Below are 23,622 nucleotides of genomic sequence, written 5' to 3'. Positions count from 1 at the left end.
TATACACATGACTGTATGGCTAGGCATAGCCCAAATATCATCTATAAATTTGCTGACAATATAGCCATTGTTGATAGAATCTCAGGGGGTGATGAGAGGGCATACAGGAGTGAGATATGCTAACTAGTGGAATGGTGCCTCAGCAACAACCTGGCACTCAACATCAATAAGACAAAAGAGCTAATTGTGGAGTTCAGGAAGGGTAAGATGAAGAAACACATACCAATCCTCATGAAGGGATCAGAAGTGGAGAGAGTGAGCAGCTTCAAGTTCCTGGGTATCAAGATCTCTGAGGATCTAACCTGGTTCTTGATGTAGTCATAAAGAAGGCAGGACAGCATCTATACTTTACTAGGAGTTTGAAGGGATTTGTCATGTCAACAAATACACTCAGAAACTTCTATAGTTATACTGTGGAGAGCATTCTGACAGGCTGCATCACTGTCTGGTATGGAGTGGCTACTGTACAGGACCGAAAGAAGCTGCAGAACGTTGTAAATCTAGTCAGCTCCATCTTGGGCACTAGGCTACAAAGTACCCAAGACATCTTTACGGAGTGGTGTTTCAGAAAGGCAGCGTCCATTATTAAGGACCTCCAGCACCCAAGGCATGCCCTTTTCTCATTGTGGTACAGGAGGTACAGAAGCCTGAAGGCACACACTCAGCGATTCAGGAACAGCTTCTTCCCCTCTGCCATCCGATTCCTAAATGGACATTGAAGCTTTGGGCACTACCTCACTTTTTTTAAATATGCAGTATTTCTGTTTTTTGCACATTTTTAAAAATCTATTCGATACGTAATTGATTTGCTTATTATTATGTCTTATGTTACTAATTATTATTTTTTTCTCTCTCTGCTAGATTATGTATTGAATTGAACTGTTGCTGCTAAGATGACAAATTTCACGTCACATGCCGGTGGCAATAAACCTGATTCTGATTCTAATGGCTGGGGTCACCCATGTTGTAAAGACACTGCCGAGAATGCAGCAATGGCAAACCCTTTTTGTAGTAAAATATGCCAAAAACAATCATGGTCATGAGACCCTGATTGCCTACGTCATACGACATGGCACATAATGATGATAATGCGATGTCACCAAAATCTTGCAAATCTCTACATATTTACAGTGGAAGTCAGTCTGACTGGTTGCATTGAAGCCTGGTATAGCGGCTCTAATGCACATGTTTACAAAAGGCTGCACAGGGTTGTGGACTCAGCCACGTCCATGACAGGCACAACCCTTCCTATCATCAAGGACATCTTCAAGATGGCAATATCCACCATCAAAATCTCTCACCATCCTTTTGCCCATTACTACCATCAGGGATGAAGGTTCGGTGCCTGAAAACCCATACTCAATGATTCAGTAACAGCTTCTTTCCCTTCGTCATCAAATTTCTTAACTCAGTATTCCTTCTATTGGTACTATTTATTTCTTTCATAATTTATAGTAATGTTATGTCTTACCACTGTACTGTTGCCACAAAGCAACAAATTTCATACCATACAAGATAGTGATAATACTTCTGATGCTGATTCTTCAAATCCTCTCATGGCACAGGCACACCTACGCTAGTGTGCACTCCTACGCTTAACAATCTCATAGCAACAGCTCTGATGGAGCCGCACAATTCCAATGTGCAGACCATATCCTAACGTGAGACTCCTGAGACAAGCATGCTGATCCTACCTCTGTCAAAACATGCTTTTTCTAGGACAGAAATAAAATGTGTGAATAATATCCTCCAAGCCTCATTGAAGACATGTAACATCCTTACATCTCACATAATTCCAAGACCAGTCAAACTGACAGAGAAACACACAGAAAGGAATCAACTTCAAGTCTCTCTAATAGTAGTACCTGGAGACAATGTTCAAATGTCCCACCTGCCTCCAAATGAGATGAGCCAATCTCTCCAATTATTTGCTTTCTGTGCCAGCAAGACACCAAAAGGAATTATTCTGAAATATTTCCGAAAGTAAACTAGTACTAATGTACAAAAAGCATTTGTAACAACAGCATTCTGAAAACATTGTATCACTTCTCTCCTGACACAATAGCATGTTCAGCTGAAATCTTTAAAGGTAAGACATCAAAGTGGAAAACACTGCAGAATAAGGAGTTCTTGATCTACTTAGAAGAGTTTGTAGAGTAAATAAACTACACGTTTTGCAAGACTGTAAGATACATTCAATTGCATAAAACTTCTTAAAGTGGGGTTGCATTGATGTATTAAATACTTGGTACTAACTTGATGCAAGTTTTAAGTTGTCCCAACTGATATCTTAGTCACTTTTAGTAAACCACAAACTCACTACACTGCCAAATCTTCCTTATGGCATAATGTTTTTTATATTTGAATAAAGAGTAAAAGTACATGAAGATACTTATGTTTTAATTCACAAGGTTTAAATTTTATAAAGAAAAGAAAATATATCTGGAAGCATCCAAGCATATAACATTCTTGAAATCTCACCAACTGCTTTCCGGGGCACTTGATTGTTTGGTTCCACTTGATTGCAGCTGTGCCTCTGAAAGTAACCAAAAACTGTTGTGTCTTCTTCAGGTGGTACACTGGACACTACTGTAAAAGAATATTTTTTTTAAAGAATTTAAAATTTTAATTGTTCAATGAAATACCACATAACCACAGCTCAGAACATTTCATCGGATATATAAAATTTACAAAATTTTCCAAAACACTATTATAACACAAAATGTAGGAAGAAATCAGCAGGTCATGGAGAGGAAAAGAAGTCAACATTTTGGGCCGAGATCCTTCATCAGGACCTGATGAACAAAAAGTGCCTAAAGAGGCCAATTTCTCGACGACTATATATTATGGAGGTAAAAATGTATAAACTAGGGAAAGATTTTGTCTAGAAATCACGACCTCTTCCTAAGGACCTGATGAAGTGTCTCGACCCAAAACGTTGACTATTTATTCCTCTCCATAGATGCTGTCTGACCTGCTGAGTTCCTCCAGCATTTTGTGTGCGTTGCTCTGGACTTGCATCTGCAGAATCTTGTGTTTATTATTCTTCTAAAGCATTCTCTTAGGAGATAATTTGCTTCAGTCTGCTAAGTTTAACTACCATAACTTTCTTGTATAAAGTAAATTTCCTTTTCTTTACTTGCAGTCTAAAACATAGAACATTACAGCACAGTATAGACCCTTCAGCTCACAATGTCGTGTTGACCTTTTAACCTACTCTAACCTTCCCACATAACTCTTCCCTCCCACTTAACCCCCCATTTTACAATCATCCACGTGCCTATCTAAGAGATTTTTTTTTAAATACAGCATAGAAAAAGTTCGACTTATCAATGCAATTCTTCAGGTCACAGGTGCTACAGAATAGAATAAAATTCAATTTACTGATGCAATTCTTTTGGTCAGAGGTGCTATCAGGAGACTCATATAGACTTCCATTAATAAGTCATCTTTTCTGATATAGACTTCAGTGGCTTGGTGAACATTCATTTACCACCCACGAATAACCAAAATGAATAGCACCTGATGTCATGTCAAGAGAGCAGCTCAAGAATCAACCTTATTGATGGTTATGGGATCACATAAGCATGCATATTTTTCTCTGTAGAGTATTGCTGAACCAGATTGTCTTTTATTATAATCTAGCAATTCCATGGAGCTAGCTACTAATACTGGATTTATTAAGTGTTCATAATTTGTATTGTTTGAACTTACACCTCATGGGTATTCATATATGGTTGAATAACAATTAAACTTGAATTTGAATGCTAAGCAAATGCAGCACATCTGTCCACATACAGAGAACTCAAAATCTATGAAGTGTTTACACACATGCAATACAACTCTTACTATTAGATGTCATAAGCTTAATAATAAACAACACAAAGTACCTTTGTCAGAGGATTTTGAAGGCTGTGACTGATAGACTACAGTTGGATCAGCATCCACAATTGTGTCAGGCAGTTTAAGCAGATCATCCATTATCTCATCAATGCAGACCTGCATATTTGGCTCCACATTGGGTCGCAGTTGTGCTAGAAATTCCAAAGCTCCAATTTCTTGAAATATTTGAGCCACTGACGAATACTTCAAAGCCGAAACACAAAAGGTACATGTTAGATTAACAACGTAGATTTTATTCTTAGATCCATTCAGCAAGTCAGACAGCATCCGTGAAAAGAGAAACTAGAGTTAGTGTTTCAGTTTACAAACATTTCATCAGATTCAGATTTGGTTTATTGTCATTTAGAAACCACAAATGCAATGCAGTTAAAAAATGAGACAACGGTTCCTCCAGAATGATATCACAAAAGCATATGACAAAACAGACTACAGCAGAAAATCCACATAACGTTTGGCAATCCCCAATCCAGAGTCCGGAGAGGCTGCTGCGTATTAATATCGCGCTACCGTCTTAGCACGCTCCCCGGAAAGGAGCTCCAAATTCACCAGACAAAACAAGACCAAAACCTAAAGTTACAAGACCTGCACAAAACCACATAGTTACATCAGTGCAAACAATAGCATAATTGATAAAAAAAAACAGACCATGGGCACAGTAAAAATAGTCCAAAGATGTTAAAGGACTATAAGTTCAAAAGAAATCACCACAAAATTTCTACAAGTCCCCAGGGTCCCGACAGACTCGCCATCCCAAGCCGGCGGCAGAAGGGAATACCCCTTCAGGATACCTAGATCAGTCTTTCTTTCCACATATGCTGCCTGTCTTGAGCTTTTTTATTTCAGACTTGCAGCAACTACAGTTTTTTAAAAATGTTTCTGTCTTTTAGGTCTTATTCTTCCTTCCCTCAACTACTCCTTGGTTCATCTAATGGTTGATGAAATGACAGGGTGCAAAATATTCAAACTAGAAGGAAAAGTAGTTCATGAGAAGGATGTAAAGACTGCAAAATACATAAACACATTAAGCAGGTGAGCAAAGAAAAGTGGCAGGTAGAAAACTGTGGAAGTTATACATGTTATTAAGAAAAGAGACTGTCTTTTAAACAGTGAGAAACATTGATGTGCAGGAGAAATTTTGAGTATTTGCACAGGAAGCAATCTGCATGTGAACAAGTAAATAGGAAGACAATTTGTATTTTACACTTTATTACAAAGGCATTTAGGTTTAAAAAAGAAATGTTGCTGAGAATTTGACAAGATCGTAACAGAAGTAAATATTTAGGTTTGTTTTCTAAACTGTAAAGAAAGACTTAATATTTGACTCCTCCTTGGTTATGTGCACAAGTATAACACAAAATGGAGGTTGTAAGAGAAAACGGTGCCTCAATGGAAGGTCGGAATATTTTGAGAATGAACAGGAGTACCAATCACTGTTTTCAGAGTAGGTAACAGTATTTTAGCCTTTAAGTTATGTGTCAAGGTTGAAGGTCATGGAAGATATGAAGGCACAACCTGATGCCATGGAAAAGTACTTGGGTTATACTACGGTTGAAAGGTATAAAAGGGACAACTTCTTTGTGCATGTTGGAATCTTGTCTTCAGCTGTATCATGATCAATGCAAAGAGGCTGAAAGAGCAAAATTGTAGAAAAGTCTGTCAGACAGATGAGGTTCCTTCTGTCATTATTAATGATTGATAAGTATTATTATGTTTCTTAGCAAGTTTTTGTGTTTTTATCCATTAGGTAATTCCAATGAAGTATTTTCCTAAAACCTTTAATATGTGTATGGTGCATCCTTTGGTACTGGCTCCTGCTCATTGCTGAATCAGGAAAGAACAAGGAACAAATCCTCAAAATATTCTCACTACATTAACTAAAGATTACAGCAGCACTCCCAGGTGAAGGAATATTTTATTAATGAACCACTACAATGAAAGGATTTGTTTCAAGTTATCACTTAAAGGTTTGGTTCCTTCAACAAAAAAATCAGGGAATGCATTTGTACATTGCATTTCATCCATAGGTCCATAAAAACCAGTAACTGTTTTAATTGGATCAATACAGTTGACAGGAAAATAAATAAACTATTTAAAATGGAAGAAACTCACAGCATCTCTGCTATTCGACCCAGCAACAACAGTGATCAATTTATAACCTGTTTTTATAAACTGAAATGTACAAATATAGCATTTACAGCATGGTAACAAGCCCTTCCAGCCCAACAAGCCTGCACTGTCCAATTACAACCATATGACAATTCACTTACAACATGGTAAAGGTGGTGTTTGGCACACCTGTCCTCCTCAGTCAGAGCACTGAGTACAAGTATTGGAATGACATCTTACAACTGCACTAGATGATGATGAGATTGCACTCAGATTGTTGTTAAATTACAGGGAGGAAAGAGTGCAGAAAAAAAAATTCACACAAAGATGTTACTGGGACTAGAGATATCAAGTTATAAAGCAGAGACTGGATAGGCTAGGGCTTTTTACCCCACGCACAAAATAGGTCATCTTACATAGAGCTATAAAAGCAGTGGATAGGATGAACGGTCAGTCTCTTTCCCAGATAGTGGAGTCTAAAGATGGAGGGAAAAGCAGTGGATAGGATGAACGGTCAGTCTCTTTCCCAGGTAGTGGAGTCTAAAGATGGAGGGAAAAGCAGTGGATAGGATGAACGGTCAGTCTCTTTCCCAGGTAGTGGAGTCTAAAGATGGAGGGAAAAGCAGTGGATAGGATGAACGGTCAGTCTCTTTCCCAGGTAGTGGAGTCTAAAGATGGAGGGAAAAGCAGTGGATAGGATGAACGGTCAGTCTCTTTCCCAGGTAGTGGAGTCTAAAGATGGAGGGAAAAGCAGTGGATAGGATGAACGGTCAATCTCTTTCCCAGGTAGTGGAGCCTAAAGATGGAGGGAAAAGCAGTGGATAGGATGAACGGTCAGTCTCTTTCCCAGGTAGTGGAGTCTAAAGATGGAGGGAAAAGCAGTGGATAGGATGAACGGTCAATCTCTTTCCCAGGTAGTGGAGTCTAAAGATGGAGGGAAAAGCAGTGGATAGGATGAACGGTCAGTCTCTTTCCCAGGTAGTGGAGCCTAAAGATGGAGGGAAAAGCAGTGGATAGGATGAACGGTCAGTCTCTTTCCCAGGTAGTGGAGTCTAAAGATGGAGGGAAAAGCAGTGGATAGGATGAATGGTCAGTCTCTTTCCCAGGTAGTGGAGTCTAAAGATGGAGGGAAAAGCAGTGGATAGGATGAACGGTCAGTCTCTTTCCCAGGTAGTGGAGTCTAAAGATGGAGGGAAAAGCAGTGGATAGGATGAACGGTCAGTCTCTTTCCCAGGTAGTGGAGCCTAAAGATGGAGGGAAAAGCAGTGGATAGGATGAACGGTCAGTCTCTTTCCCAGGTAGTGGAGTCTAAAGATGGAGGGAAAAGCAGTGGATAGGATGAATGGTCAGTCTCTTTCCCAGGTAGTGGAGTCTAAAGATGGAGGGAAAAGCAGTGGATAGGATGAACGGTCAGTCTCTTTCCCAGGTAGTGGAGTCTAAAGATGGAGGGAAAAGCAGTGGATAGGATGAACGGTCAGTCTCTTTCCCAGGTAGTGGAGTCTAAAGATGGAGGGAAAAGGTTTAAGCTGACAGGAAAAAGACTTGAAAGGGACCCGAGGGATAACTTCTTCACGCTGAAATATCTGAAAATGGTTTCATCATCCGCCTTCTCAATCCATCTCAGAATTTTGAATGTCCTTCTCTCATTGCTTCTTCTTTGGAATTCTCTATTTCAAGTGGGCTTGCCCTCTGAACACACTCAAGGCTGAGAAAAAATGGGATCTTTGGATACCACAGGAATCAGGTTAAAAGAAGCTGACCAGAAAGGGAAAATGACACATGATCAACCATGAAATTATTGCATAGAACATGAGACTTCAGGTGTTATAAAGCCTATTTCTGCTGCACTTCATAATTTTATATATTTAGCCAACATCACTAAAACATTTTCTTCAATCATTAGTCCTATTACTATCTATAGGAGGGAACAGGTGTAAAAATTAGAATTTCTCTATATACAGCATTGAAAATAACAAACATCTGTTGGCCTTGATAAACTTAAGGTTAAGAAAGATGTAATAAAAAGGCAAGCTAGCTAGATTTGTACTACTATTCCCATACTCTTGAGAACATATAAATTGTAGTACGCTTCCATCAACAGATTAGATCACCATCTAAAGGAAAAATACTTCTGCTTTAGATAACCAGACACGCTCTCACCACCCACAAGACCCTGTCTATACCCCAGTAACAACAAATCTATTCCCATATCCGGAAATTTCCAAAGTGGAATTGCTGACCAGGCCGCTGTTGGGCTAATCCACAAATCCCTAAGACCATACTCCTGCATATGTTCCATAATTATCTGCCAAAAACACTTAACAATTCTGTTAGTATATTCCCAGCAATCCATTAAAACTGAATATGTCAAATGAGATGTTTCCACACCCTACCACAGCAGTCCAGTAAGCAAGGCTAAATTCTTCTCTCCACAAGCCAAGCGGCATCTCACTTGGTTAAACCCTCAATGTATCTCTTGGTGTGATCTAGAATGCTAGACTACAGATTCTAAGTGCCTGGCCTGTAGGACATCCAAACTATATAAAATTGAACGAGCTGTCTCCCCATAAATCATACAACCATAATCCAGACAAGAGTGCATTAAAGCATGATAAATTGTCAATAGCACACCCCTAGAAGTCACTCAGTCGTACTCGGCAACACATCACAAAAAGTTAATGACCTGCTTATGTTTATCCTCCAAAAACTTCATGTGTGTTCTCCAAGTCAGTCTCACATCCAGCCATAACCCCAAATAGTCAAACACAGGAACTCTAAACAGCAAGCACCCCATACAGAGTAAGGTGAATATTATCCAACCCATTTTCCAAGAAAAAGCATATATTTTGACTTAAAAACAAAATGTTTAAAACCCCAGTTCAAAAACCATTCTTCCATTGCTGATAACACCATTTGCACACACATTACCACAGAGGCAATATTACGCCTTGCCGAAGGGTCTCGTCCTGAAATATCAACTGTACTTTTTAACCATAGATACCGGCTGGCCTGCTGAGTTCCTCCGGCATTTTGTGGGTGTTGCTTGGATTTCCAGCATCTGCAGATTTTTGCTTGTTTGTGAGGCAATATTACAAGCCCTTTTACAGAGTGCCCTATCATCAGCATACAAAGCCACCACAAACCTTGGTGCAACACCATCAAAAATATCATTAATCACTGGATAAATGACATTACACTGGGGTAGTTTTCAGTGGAGGAAATGTGGAGGGTCCCATTATCCACCAAAAACTCTGATGACATTTCTTTACACGTCCCTCACTCTAAGTAACCAGTCAAACAGAAAATCCAAAACCCAGTTGTTACACCTCCCATCAATACAAATTTCATCTAAAGTCCTTCCCTTCAGAGAATATCGTAAGCTTTTTTATGTTGAGAAACACTTAAACCACTGATTCTTTTACTGAAAAAGCTTTCTGAATATGATTTCCCAGTACTACAAGGGCATCAAATGTGGATCTCCTTTTACGGAACCCACACTGGTAGTGACTAAGTAATTCTCTCTTCTCCAAAACAAACATCAGCCTCATTACTATCATTTTCTCCATTATGTTACATAGTGAAGAGGTGAGAGCTACAGGCCTGTAGCTATTTGGCAGCATCAAGTCCTTCCCAGGTTTTACAGTAGGTAACACCAGAGCCTTTTTCCAGTCTTCCAGGAGAATTCCTTGCTTCCAGACCTTATTATAAAGCTCAAGCTACTTCTTTAGGGCTGCCTCAGCAGATGCTGGAGCTTATGATAGCTGAGTATATCCTGTCCTGGGGCTGTAGTACTTACAAATTTCAGTTCAGCCAACATAAAACCATCATTCATGGCACTTTCAAACATGTCTTTTCTCACAAATCTTCCCATTCTCCTTCAAAATACTGCCATATCCTAATATACTCATCTCCCAAATCATCTAGTCCATGTATCTTTGTAAATATGCTTCCCAGACATTCTGCCCTTTCTTGTCCACTGTAGCTGAATTTCCATTTTCCGCTAATGCTGGAATCTGGTGATATCCTCTGACATCACTCATTTTATTCAGCATTCTCCACACCACTGTCAGTTCAGTTCCCCCCCTCCCTCCAAGCGGCCCTTTTAGCATTCATAACTCTCCCTGCTATCGCTCTTTTCTTCTGAAAGCTCAGCAAGGCTTCCTGCGTTAACCTACGTTTCAAAACGCAAAATCAAAAAGCCCATCTCTGGTCTCTTCATAGCGTCTCTACATTCCTGTGTCCACCAAGACACCAAAGGAATGGCTTGAAGGGCTGCCCCACACAAACCAGAAATTATACTCTGATACTCTTCTTCTATGTTATCACCTAGAGACAACTGATCAAATGATTTCTCACACTCAATGGAAAATCTTCCCCAATTTGTCCATTTAGCAGCAGATCTCAAATACTGATAGCGAAGCAACACACACAAAATGCGGGTGGAACACAGCAGGCCAGGCAGCATTTTGTGTGTGTAGCTTGAATTTCCAGCATCTGCAGATTTCCTCGTGTTTACGTTCTGATAATGAACCTTGTAGGGATTACCCGACAATACACAGGAGTGGGACATGATCCCACGTAATCAGTCGTTACAACCCAACTACTAAGTCCAGCAAGTGGTCAAATCCAGACAAGAACACTCACCTTTAGCAACATCCCCTACCCATGCCTTTCTTCCATCATTTAAACAAATTAGATCATATTCTTCCAAAAACTCCGCTACTACTGCCCTAATAGCATCTGTAGTCTCATTGCCTTATAATGTGCATTAAAATCACCATAAAAAATATTTTTACCAGAATAATTTCCCAACATTCTTCCCAACCCTTCCCGATCACGATTATAAAAGTTCACAATTTTGATTCCACCCTGTGGATATAACAATTCAGTTTTCTCTGAAGAAGGCAACATTCTGTACAATAAATCCCCCTTCACAGAAGTAGCACAGCCTCTTCCTGCATTCTGTACATCTATCATAACTCACAAATTTATAACCCGGAATCTTTAACAATAAATGTGATCGCAACCAAGTTTCTTGTACACCGAAGGAACACCAAAACTTAAAACATACGCTTTAAATTCCTGTCTGTTGGCTAACAAACTCTTCGCATTCCAACGAAGAACTGTAAGTTGGTCGGATAAGCACCCTGTGTACAATCACCTTCTATCACTAGTCCATTCCCTCTACTATCATTCCACAAATTTTCTCACCGAAGTACTTCATATACCTGTTCTGCAGTAATTCCCACTAAACCCAAATACTTTGATGCAGCATCCACCACGATCCCGAGTCTATCAGATCTCTTCCATTAACCACAACAAATAGAAAATGCAAGAAAATCTATTTTTAAAGAATCAATACCCCACGATAGACTTCACCTCCCCTGCTACCCCTCACTCCATGATCAGGCTCCATCCGAATCCCTGTAAGTGTCTGTTTTTACCCGACACACAATAGATGTAGTGAAACCAAATGTTTTCACAGCTTCAACATAAGAAAAATATTATGTGCTAACTTCACCTTTCGACTTCCCCAAGCCTTTTACAAAACAGGGCATCCTAATGGAAATAGGCATCTGTTAGTCTCAAGAGACCATGGATTTGCACCTTGGAAAGTTTCCAGGGCGCAGGCCTACGCAGGGTTGTATGGGAGACCAACAGTTGCCCATGCTGCAAGTCTCCTCTCTCCACGCCACCGATGTTGTCCAAGGGAAGAGCAAGGGCCGATACAGCTTGGCACCGGTATCATCACAGAGCAATGTTTGGTTAAGGGCCTTGCTCAAGGACATGACACACTGCCTCAGTTGAGGCTCGAACCAGTGACCTTCAGATCACTAGGCCAATGCCTTAACCACTTGGCCACATGGCAAAAACTCACACTTTAGCATAACACTCAATTAAAAAAAGGTCTGTAAGCACCAGTTATGGTTTTACCTATTGCTGAGTTCATATTAGGAAGAAATGACAAATAATGAAACGGATTCAGGCTGGAGGTGAGCAAACACTATTTGATATAAAAATACATGTCCAAACATTACATTTCTGATATACACTCAGTGGCCACTTCACTAGGTACCTCCTGTACTTATTGAAGTGGCCACTTAGTTTCTGTTTGTGGAATTCTGCTGCTGTAGCCCATCCACTTTAAGGATCAACAAGCTGTGCTTTCTGAGATGCTCTTCCATACACCACAGTTGTAATGCCTGGTTATTTGAGTTACTGTTACCTTCCTATCAGCTTGAACCAGTCCGGCTATTCGCCTCTGACCTCTCTCATTAACAAGGAGGTCTTGCCCACAGAACTGCCACTCACTGGATTTTTTTTTTGGCTTTTTGTTTGCACCATTTTCTGTAAACTCTGGAGACTGTTGTGCATGAAAATCCGATGAGATCAGCAGTTTGAGATAGTCAGCCCAACTGGCAACAACAATCATTCCCTGGTCAAAGTCACTTAGATCACATTTCTTCCCCGTCCTGATGTTTGGTCAGAACAACAACTGAACCACTTGACCGTGTCTGCATGCTTTTGTGCACTGAGTTGTTGCCAGATGATCGGCTGATTAGATATTTGGATTAATCAGCAAGTGTACAGGTATACTTAATAAAGTGACCACTGAGTTTATAGTGCATCTTTACTGATAATGCATGTGTACTCATCAGAATATTTATAATAAATGGAAAATAATCAGCTTTAACTGCAGTTCAATATGATGTAAAAACCAGAAAAACAAGCAGGAATTCTGGGACATATGCTCATTCTGGGACCACCAAGCTTACCAAACTCACCATTTGCAAGCTCAGTACTAAACACATTGACAGGGTCCTTTTATGATGTAAAAACCAGAAAAACAAGCAGGAATTCTGGGACATATGCTCATTCTGGGACCACCAAGCTTACCAAACTCACCATTTGCAAGCTCAGTACTAAACACATTGACAGGGTCCTTTTTTGCCTCATTATTCTTCAATACGCTTAAAATATACCCAATGTCTAAGTAATTCTTCAATGATTCCTCTCCCACAAATAACTTACCTTTACAAGTTGACCACATAGCTTCAGCACTTCTCCTTGCATCGGAACAGTCGGGAAGTTGAACCATTCGAAAAGTCGAATAAACAGCCTCTTTTCTTGCGTCAAGTCAAAAATGGAAATCAATCCATGATCAATTTTGCTCAAAATATTCTTCAGAGCTCGAACTCTGATTTCCACCAACTGGTGACCTAAAAATAAAAAGCATGTCATTTTCTGTACTTCCAGCATCTCAAACACTACCCCACCACCAAATACTTCTATCCTTCCCTCTTCCACTTTTCGTAGGGATCACTCTCCACATGGCTCCATTGACCCTCCCCACTGATCTCCATCCTGGCACTTACCCTACAAGAGTGACAAGTACTAATACCTACTTCTATGTCTCCTCCCTCACCTCCATTCAGGGCCCCAAACAGCCCTTACAGGTAAGGTGACAGTTGACCGTTGACCTGTGAATCTGTCAGGGTCATTGATTGCATCCGGTGCTTCCAATGTGTCGTACTCATCATCAATAAGATGCAATGCAGATTGAAGAACCACTTCATCGAACACCTTTTCTCTATCTGCCACAAACGTTGATCTCCCGCTGGCCATCCATTTCAATTTGACTTCTCATTTCTATTCTGACATGATGAGGCCAAATTCATATTCCATTTGGGTAGCCTCCAACCTGCTGGCATGAACATCAATTTCTCTAACCTCTGGTGATTTATCATCCCACCCTCTTCTCTCTTTTTCCATTCCTTTTTACTCCTGCTTTTTCTACTCACCTCCTTCTGGTTTCCCCACCTCTATCCCTTTCTTCCGTGGTCCACTGTCCTCTCCTATCAGATTCCTTCATCTTCAGTCTCTTATCTCTTCCATCTAGCATCTCTCAGCTTCTTACTTCCCCACCCCATCCACCCTTCCCCTCACCTGATTTTATCCATCGCCTGCTGGCTCAACTTCTTATTCTGACTCTGCCCCCTTCCTTTCCAGTCGAAGTGTCACCAGTTTATGCCTCTCAATAAATGCTGCCTGACCTGCTGAGTTCCCCAGCATTTCGCATGGGTTAATTCAAGATTCTAAGCATCTGAAGAATCTCTTGTATTTTAGAGTAAAACCAAGATCCAGTTTGTAATTTGCGTCTAGATTTCCACACTTAAGGTGGATAATAACTGAGCTAGTTAGTCTCCTTTCAAATTGCAGTAATACAACCAATGGAGAGTTGTGTATCCTCCTTCACTTTTGCACTCCGCAGAGAAAATACAACCCCAAATTCAGGTATACGTGAGAGCTAGTACCCCTCACTTCCATTGATTCTGGAACTGAACCAACAATATTATGTGGCACAAAATAGCTCAAGGAATATGTAACATCACTTATCTTGACAGGAAAACGCACATGCAATGTCATTTCCAGATTCTGAAAGTACAGCGGGGAATAGAGGAGTTCTCTGAATCTTAATTCGTGAAACATTCACATTAGGCCCTTCTGGCCCAAAAAGCCCACAATGCCCAATTACACTCATGTGACTTATTAACCGATCAACCTGTACATACTTTGAATGTGGGAGGAAACCAGAGTACCCAGAGGAAATCTACATAATCACAGGAAGAATGTATGGTACTAACACTTCATCGCCAGTGGTGGGAAATGAATCCAGGTCTCTGGCACTGTTAAAGGGTTACGCTAACCGTGACACTACCATGTCACAAAGTAAAGGTGAATGATTTAATACTTGTCATTATTTATAGGCACAATCAGCCTGTGACTGTGTGATAGACAAAAGCATCCTCACTCATACTGATTTGTCCTTATGCTCATTGCTCATCTGTCAGAACTTGCAGCCAGAATCATTCTGTTTCTAAATCATGCTGCAAAAATTTAGAAGTGGATATCTGCATCAAAATGCTGATCAATAAATGTACAATAAAAAATCAGATATGAATAATAGCTTGCCTCAACAGAATACTCTATTTAGTTGTAATGTCATGGTGCCGAGTGCTGGTTTATAAGATCATTGAGTACAATTCATGGATTTCATGTAGAGTCTCGCTATGTAACTAGTGTAGCAGCAACTATCCAGCAATATATTAGTACTCTTCTACATTATGGGCACCAGAGCAGTTAGTGTAACACTATTATAGTTCAGGGTGTTCCAGAGTTTGGAGTTTAACTCCAACGCTGTCTGTAAGGAGTTTGTATGTTCTCCCCATGAAGGCGTGAGTTTCCTAGGGGTGCAATGGTTTCCTCCCGCAGTCAAAAGACGAATCAGTTAGCAGGTTAATTGCTCGTTGTAAATTGTCCTGTGGTTAGCCTAGGGTTAAATAGGTGGGTTGCTGGGCAGTACGGCTCATTGGGCCAGAAGGGCCTGGACTGCGCTGTATCGCCAAATAAATAAAACTAATTACATTACAAATTGTCCTCTTAAATCACACGGCATGTCAGGGCTAGCACTCGATCGCTTATATAGAATTCATGGACATGCGGAAGAAAGTTAATTACAATACCAATTTACTATAAATGTTTCAATGGGTTGTTAGTCTTTAATATGCTTTAATGATGTTTTCAATTTAAGGCATTTGAAATTAGTAATATTTAATTTTACCTTGTAATGGCATTGTCAAAGACAAAGACCATTAACCTGCTAGAGCAACACACACACACACACACACAAAGATGCAGGAGGAACTCAGCAGGTCAGGCAGCACCTATAGAAAGTAATAAACAGTCGACATTTCAGGCCTAGTATCTTCATCAGGACTGGAAAGATGGGGCAAAACTAAAATAAGGTGGTGGGGGGGGGGGGGGTGGGGGAGTACAACATTTTGTGTGCATTGCTCGATATTTCCAGCATCTGCAGAATCACTTGTACTTAGCATGAAACTGCTTCAGAACTTTGACATATGGAGATCTACTTGAGAGACATGCTTCATGTCGAGGGTATTCTGGAGTTCAGGGCTTCAGGATAATGCTACAGGCAGGGTGATCAATGTTACTCATTGCTGAGGCATTGCCGGTGAACTCGTGGTACAGAGGATTAAGCTCCTGATATTTGGGCCAGGTGAGTGCAAGCAGAATCTAACAATCCAGTCAACCAGCAATACTTAGCAATCACACCATTAATGGATTTTATAAGAAAAGATTAACCCCAACAAATTTTTTGTTTTGGGTAGAGATCTGTTAGCATTTGGGTTAGAGTAAAGAACAGTACAGCACAGCAAAAGCCCTTCAGCTCAAAATGTCATGCTGACCATCTAACCTACTCCAAGATCAATCTAACCCTTCCCTCCCACGTATCCCTCCATTTTTCTTTCATCCATCTGCCCGTTCTTTTTAAATACCCTTAATGTATCTGCCTCCATCACCATTCCTAGCACATGTTCCATACACCCATCACTCTGTGTGTAAAAAAAAACTTCCTCTGACACCCACCCCTTCTATAATTTCCTCCAGTCATCTTAAAATTATGCCCTGTGGTATTAGCTATTAACCGACCCCTAACCCTCTATCATCACGCTTGGCAGGGTGTTACTTCTAAATGAAAACTACTCACTTTGCATTTCTGAAGTTGAGAACAATGTAATTTAGGAGCACAAGTTCCCTATTTAGATCCCAATTTGGTTGTGTAATCATCAATATTTAAAGTTCTGCTTATGATACAACATGGGTCCTTTCAGCACACACATTGTTTCCTCAGAACAACAACTATGTGACTTATTGGACTGATACCTTTTTTTGAACCAAGAAAGACGTCAACAATTTACATTTATATGGACACTAAATTTGGTAGACCAACTTGCTCTGCGGGGGGTAGGGGGGGAGGGGGAAGGTCTATCATTTTTGAGATCTCAAAAGTCAGTTAACTAACTAACTTTGAGGAGGTTCTTGAAAGCAGGTAGTTGCAAAGGTATTAGAGGGTTTGGCAAAGTTAGCTAAAGACCTGCGCACAGAAAAGAAAAGGATTGCACAGGGACCAAGGAACAACAGAAAAACACTGAAGGGCTGAATGAGATTTCAAAAGTAGTATGTAGCATGGGGATCAGTGGATAAGGATCAAAGGTTTGAATTCCTTGCCCAAATTCCCACAAAGGGAAGGAAATAACCATTGAAGGTTAGAGATGCTGTGGAAAGGAAACAGTGGATGATTGAGCGAGAAAAAGCAGAGCTTTAGATGAGCTGAGGTTTATGCAGCAAGAAGTTTGCAAAGGAGGATGAAATCATCAATGCAGAATTTTGAGTAAATAAGCCATTGTCAAAGGCAACATGGTATCAAGAGCAGATATTAAAGAAAAACACTCCAAACAAACCTGGATAGATCAGCCTGAACAATGGGGTTTGATGCTCTGCTCAGTCAAACAGGACAAAGTGCAGAAATACAAGAGCAAATTTGAAAATACATTATTAATTAGTTGGCAATTTTTAAAAGGTAAATTAAACCAAGAAACTGGTAAAAATGAAAACAAAGAATAGGCAACAATTGCAATAAATATCAGAAATCTAAAGGGATTCACTAATTCATCAGGTATACTATAGAAATACTAAATAATTAATATCTGCACAGCTTCTAACAATTTACTACCATTATAAATTCTTCAGACTGAATTTATCAAAGAAAAACAGCTCACATAAACTTATTTCCATATTGCATCTGCCTTTTGGAAGAAATGTGGCAATGCCACCAATAGTAAAAGATATAACTATAGATCAACAAGTTCACGTAAGCTATTCTGTAATGTGGTGGTTGCCAGAGCACAGTGACATTTTGCAGCCTGCTCTTAAGTATTCCCATTCTTACCTTTAAAAACTCAAATTTGCAGCCACAATTACTACAGAAGTGCATGATGTTTTAAGCCATTTAAATGCTTTAGTATCTTAGGAGAGCTAAACAAACAAGAAAGTCTCTGCGGGAACAGGCCACCCAGAAGACGAGTTCAGTACCTGGAAGCATTAGGAATGCCTTTATTGTGTCAGAAAATGTGGCACCAGGGAGGACTTCCGGCAAAATTTCATATCAGAGAGACAACAGGGACTGAGCTTTACTGTTTCATAGCTCACCCAGCTCTCTAGCCCCAGAACCACTGCATGGATTGGACAGAGGTTTCAGGTTAAGTCATAGGCAGCTGCATTTGAATATTGATTAACTCATGCTGTACTCAGACATAACAGTTCTATCGGAGTTCTGCTCCCCCAACCTGGAACATGTGGCAGTGGTATCGTTTGTACTATCTGCTGAGGGAGTTCCCCCACCATCATCCTTATTCCAGTATACATCCTATGCCACGCAAGCAGGCATCAAACTGGCACTGGAGGAATTGAGTACCACAATTACCAAGCACAAAACATTGCACCCCAGCACCTTTCTCATTATTGCTGGCTTGAAGAAGCCTCTGCCAAACTACACCAGCACGTCATCAGGACATCTCATGCCCACACTTCAGGAAATCTGACCACCCTGTCCTGCGTACAGACAGACTGAAAGGTCCAGCCTCAATGGAAAGGTACGGTCAAGCGACGTGAAGGAGTGTATAAAGGATTGCTGTCAGTTGGTGGATTGGATGATATTCAAGATTTCATCAATGGATCGGAACAAATCTGGGATAGTTGTCACCAATTTCATCAAGACTAGCATGGACAACTGTGTGCCCACAAAACAGATAGGGTCTTTCTCAGCCAAAAGCTGTGAAAGAACAATGAGTTTCAGAGTCTGCTGAGGGCTAGGTCTGGGGCAATCGAAAATGGTAATCAAAAGACCTACTTGAGATCCAGGTACAACCTCTGGAAAACTATCGTGAGCAAAGAGGCAATTCTGGAATAAGCTGGAGACACAGAGGAATATGCAACAACTGTAGCAGGACTTAAACCCCATGAACTCCGACAAGGGAAACACAAATAACACGAACAGCAACGATGCAATCTCACTGATGAGTTTAATGCCTTTTACATCTTTCAGAGGGAGAATAACACATCTGCAAGAGTCCTCACAGCTTGAATGGTAACATAACAATAGCCTTGTATTCATCAACAATATAAAGGAACTTAGTGTGGACATTAGGAAGGAGAAGTTAGACAAACACACGCCAGTCCTCATTAAAGTCAAAGGTGGAAAGGAAACAGCCTCAAACTCCTGAGTATTAACATCTTGGAGGATCTATTTTGAGCCCAGCAGACGGGAAGGCAGTATGCTAATATCTCTACTTTCTTCGAAGTTTCTGGAGATTTGGAATGACATCAAAGACTCTGACAACATTTACAAATGTATGGTGGAAGTATTCTGATCAGGTACATCATGGACTGGTATGGAAAATCCAATTGCACAGAAATGCAAGACGCTACAGAGAGTACAGTCAGTTCATATCTCAAGAGAACATTTCTTAGGAAGGCAACATCCATCAGTGAGGATTCCAACCACCCAGATCATGCCTGCTTTTCAATGTTACTGTCTAGCTGGAGACACAGGAGCCTGAAGGCACAGACCTCAAGGTTCAACAACACCTTATTCGATATGCCATCAAGTACTTGAACAGACTTGCAAATCCTTAGCACTAATTCAGACTTTAGTTCCTTTTTTCTTTCACTTGCAAATGTCATTTTGATTTTGTTTAATTTATGTACTGTACAATTTATATTAAGCCTATGGTAACTTAACATGGACTTAAATTAACAAAGAGCAGCAAGGATGAGGTCTGGTGGTTCCACCCCAATCCCAGGTCAGTGAATCGTCAGCGGGCTCCAGGATCGGAGTACCATGCAAGCAAGGGGCATGAGGACCAGTGACCCCCTACAAAGTTAACGAGACTGGAGTTTGAAGCTTCGTTCAGTCTCATCATCAATGAGTCTGAAGTTTGAGGCCAGGAGTTCTGATCTTCATTCGTCGTCATTCTGGGGTGTCAATACCAAAAGATGGATGCTCAATAAACTGATTAGAAAGGCTGGCTCTGATATCGGGGTCAAACTGGACACACTGGAGGCTGTGGTAGAACAAAAGACCCTATGGAAAATCCCGGCAATTCTGGACAATTTTCTCACCCCCCCCCGCATACCACCTTGGCTGAACAGAAGAGGGCTTTTAGTAATAGAGTAAGACAACTGTGCTGCTCCAAAGAGCGCTATATGAGGTCATTCTTACCCTCGGCTATGAGTCAACCAAGATAGACACTTCCACCCCCCCCACCCCCCCCCCCCTTTAAGACTGGCATAACTTATTTTTTATCCTTTCTTACTTCTATTCTAATATTTGTATATCTGTGCACTTGCACCGTGCTACTGTGACACTGTAATTTCCTTTGTGATCCATAAAATATTTATCTATCAGAAGTCGAGGCCCGATGGACGAAGCACTTAGCCTGTGTGAATCTCAGTGAGTTTGCTGAGGAAACAGGAGGCCCAATGTTTGCACGTCTGAGCCCACTGAAGACTGAAGGCAGGGAGGCCTGTCCTTGGGTTAGAGGACTGTCCCATGCGTATGGGGGGGGGGGGGGGGTGGGAGGGAGGAACATGGCTAGTTATGCTGTGGTTTGTTGCTTGATATGTTCTGTTTTGTAGTGTTCTGTGCCATTCCGCCAAGGATGGTGGGCATGTTACACTGGCAACAGAAACACTTGCTGGCTGCACCCAGCACATCTGTAGGTGTGTTGGTTGTTGACACAAATTACATTGCACTGTACCTTTCAATGTACATGTGTTAAATAAATCTGAATTTGGATCTTATGTTTGTCATGTTCGTAACTTGCTCTGCAACTGCTGCAAAAAAGCTAACTGACGGCATTTATACCCTGTGTGTATATATATGCCTCTGACAATAAACAAGTTTGAAACTTAAACTGGGACACACGATATTCCAATAGAAAGTTTAAAAAGGCAGAATACATACTTTTAATTTAACTGAATTTAGTTTGCAAAATCTGTATCAACTTTCTCTAATCTTGAAAATTTGGAAATAATAATGGGTCAATATTCCCAATGCGCAGCACCTCAGAAGAGTTAATAGGTGAACCAAACTCAAAATACTTGCAACAGGTTTAAATTTTTCGCACACCCTGTCATACAGACACCGATTCTCCATCAACGCAACACACTTTATCACATAGAGACGGACTCTACACTCAACCAAGGCTTCTACTACACAGCAACAGAGCGCGTTAACTTGTCAAATTCTACAGGAACACATTCGACACTGATCTGGGAATCTGTACATCACGCAGAGGCACTTTGCACTATCCTATGACGGCGTGTACTTCATTAGAGCACACTCTGTACTGATCCACCACAAACGGTTTTGTAACATTCTAAGAGATCCCAGAGCAGGATTTGCCCTACAGAATGCGTTTTAAGGGAGACCCATCATCGGAACACGCCCAATACTAATCCAGATGGGAATACATTACCGGTACACTCCCTGCACTGACCAGGGACAGGGACGGGTAAGAGACTCAGCGTCCGTTCGAGGCCGCCGACGACCGCTGGCTCTGCCTACCTAGTTTAGAGATGAGCACCGTCAGCTCCATGTCCAAGACCCAAAGGACGATTCAACGGTGGCGCCGGTCCATCTCCGGTTGTGGTCCGGGTGAAGCAGAGACGCCCAGCACCGTTCCAGACCGACAGTTGTCAACTTCAAAACGATCACTTAGCGCGCCACGGCAAATAGCGACTTCCTGCAAACTCTCGGGCGAAAAAGCATCGACCACTAACGTCACTGTCTCTGCTGACGACACTTGACAACTTTGTTCCGAGATGTTTTAGACTAAACTCCCAGGGGTCTCCGGGACGCACGGCGGGCGAGAGGGCGGGAGGGTGGTCGATGGGAATGCGCATGCGTCGGCTCGCAGGGTGTGCTGGACCTTGTAGTCGTCGTTGGTGAGAGCTACGGGGTTTTTCTGTTTGCACCATCTGTGGTGGGAAATTCAGGAGTCTACATAGACTGTAATAGTTACTCAGTCAGAGTGTGTGACCCTCCACCATTGCGGTGTTTTAAATGCTAGCGAGTGGGACATAATGCTGCTTCTTGTGGGGGACATCGCGATGTGCAAAATGCGGGGCTGATCATGATTACCGGAATTGTGAAGTTGGTGCAGAGGCAAGTTGCTGCAGCTCTGGGGGGGGGGGGGGGGGGGGGGGGCTCATAGTGCTGCTTACTTAGGATGCCCTGTTTTACAAAAAGCTCGGGAAATTCAGCAGCGCATAAAGCTTTTCTTAAGTTGAAACTGTGAAAAGATTTAGTTTCACTACATACATTGTGTGCCGGGTAAAAACAGACACTTACAGAGATTCGGATGGAGCCCGATCATGGAGCGAGGGGTAGTGGGGGAGGTGAAGACTATACAGTAGTGAAGTGTTGATTCTTTAAAAATAGATTTTCCTGCGTTTCTATCTGCTGTGGTTAATCCGATAGACTCGGGATTTTGGTGGATGCAGCATCGAAATATTTGGGTTCAGTGGGAATTACTGCAGAACAGGTACATGAAGTACTTCGGTGAGAAAATTTGTGGAATGATAGTAGGGGGAACGGACTAGTGATAGAAGGTGATTGTACACAGGGTGCTTATCCGACCAACTTACAGTTCTTCGTTGGAATGCGAGGAGTTAGCCAACAGACAGGAATTTAAAGCGTATGTTTTAAGTTTTGGTGTTCCTTCGGTGTACAAGAAACGTGATTGCGATCCCATTTATCGTTAAAGATTCCGGGTTATAGAGTTGTGAGATATAATAGATGTACAGAATGCGGGAGGAGGCTGTGCTACTTCTGTGAAGAGGGATTTATTGTACAGAACGTTGCCTTCTTCAGAGAAAACTGAATTGTTATAACCACAGGGTGGGATCAAAATTTTGAACTTTTATAATCGTGATCGGGAAGGGTTGGGAAGAATGTTGGGAAATTATTCTGGTAAAAATATTTTTATGGTGATTTTAATGCACATTATAAGGCAATGAGACTACAGATGCTATTAGGGCAGTAGTAGCGGAGTTTTTGGAAGAATATGATTTAATTTGTTTAAATGATGGAAGAAAGGCATGGGTAGGGGATGTTGCTAAAGGTGAGTGTTCTTGTCTGGATTTGACCACTTGCTGGACTTTGTAGTTGGGTTGTAACGACTGATTACGTGGGATCATGTCCCACTCCTGTGTATTGTCGGGTAATCCCTACAAGGTTCCTTATCAGAATTTGTGTTCTGGTGCTAAATGGGCAAATTGGGGAAGATTTTCCGTTGAGTGTGAGAAATCATTTGATCAATTGTCTCTAGGTGATAACATAGAATAAGAGTATCAGAGTATAATTTCTGGTTTGTGTGGGGCAGCCCATCAAGCCATTTCTTTGGTGTCTTGGTGGACACAGGAATGTACAGAAGCCGTCAGAGACCAGAGACGCGCTTTTTGCGTTTTGAAACGTAGATTAACGCAAGAAGCCTTGCTGAACTTTCAGAAGAAAAGAGCGATAGCCGGGAGAGTTATTACGAATGCTAAAAGGGCGGCTTGGAGGAGATTTTGCTGATCATTTGGGGGAGGAGGGAACTGATCTGACAGTGGTGTGGAGAATGCTGAAGAAAATGAATGCTGTCAGAGGTTATCACCAGATTCCAGTGTTAGCAGAAAATGGAAATT

At 41.2% G+C, this 23,622-nt stretch overlaps 1 protein-coding gene across 2 annotated transcripts in view; it reads right to left on the bottom strand.

Annotated features, from left to right (window-relative positions):
• rttn (rotatin) overlaps positions 1-21,786 on the bottom strand; it is a 255,709-nt gene extending 233,923 nt beyond the window's left edge. For both annotated transcript variants that reach the window (XM_059971494.1, XM_059971501.1), the window contains exons 1-4: positions 21,500-21,786; positions 13,042-13,229; positions 3,891-4,086; positions 2,482-2,589 (exon numbers count right to left, since the gene is read on the bottom strand). In XM_059971494.1, coding sequence (XP_059827477.1) covers positions 2,482-2,589; positions 3,891-4,086; positions 13,042-13,229; positions 21,500-21,530 — 523 coding nt within the window. In that variant the 5' untranslated portion in view covers positions 21,531-21,786. The remainder of the gene's footprint in view (positions 1-2,481; positions 2,590-3,890; positions 4,087-13,041; positions 13,230-21,499) is intronic.
• Positions 21,787-23,622: the final 1,836 nt, after the last annotated feature.

Source organism: Hypanus sabinus, chromosome 1, assembly GCF_030144855.1.
Source record: "Hypanus sabinus isolate sHypSab1 chromosome 1, sHypSab1.hap1, whole genome shotgun sequence".
NCBI classification, from domain to species: domain Eukaryota; kingdom Metazoa; phylum Chordata; class Chondrichthyes; order Myliobatiformes; family Dasyatidae; genus Hypanus; species Hypanus sabinus.
The sequence above is the reverse complement of the archived record's forward strand: the minus strand, read 5'-3'. Positions and strand labels throughout refer to the sequence as shown.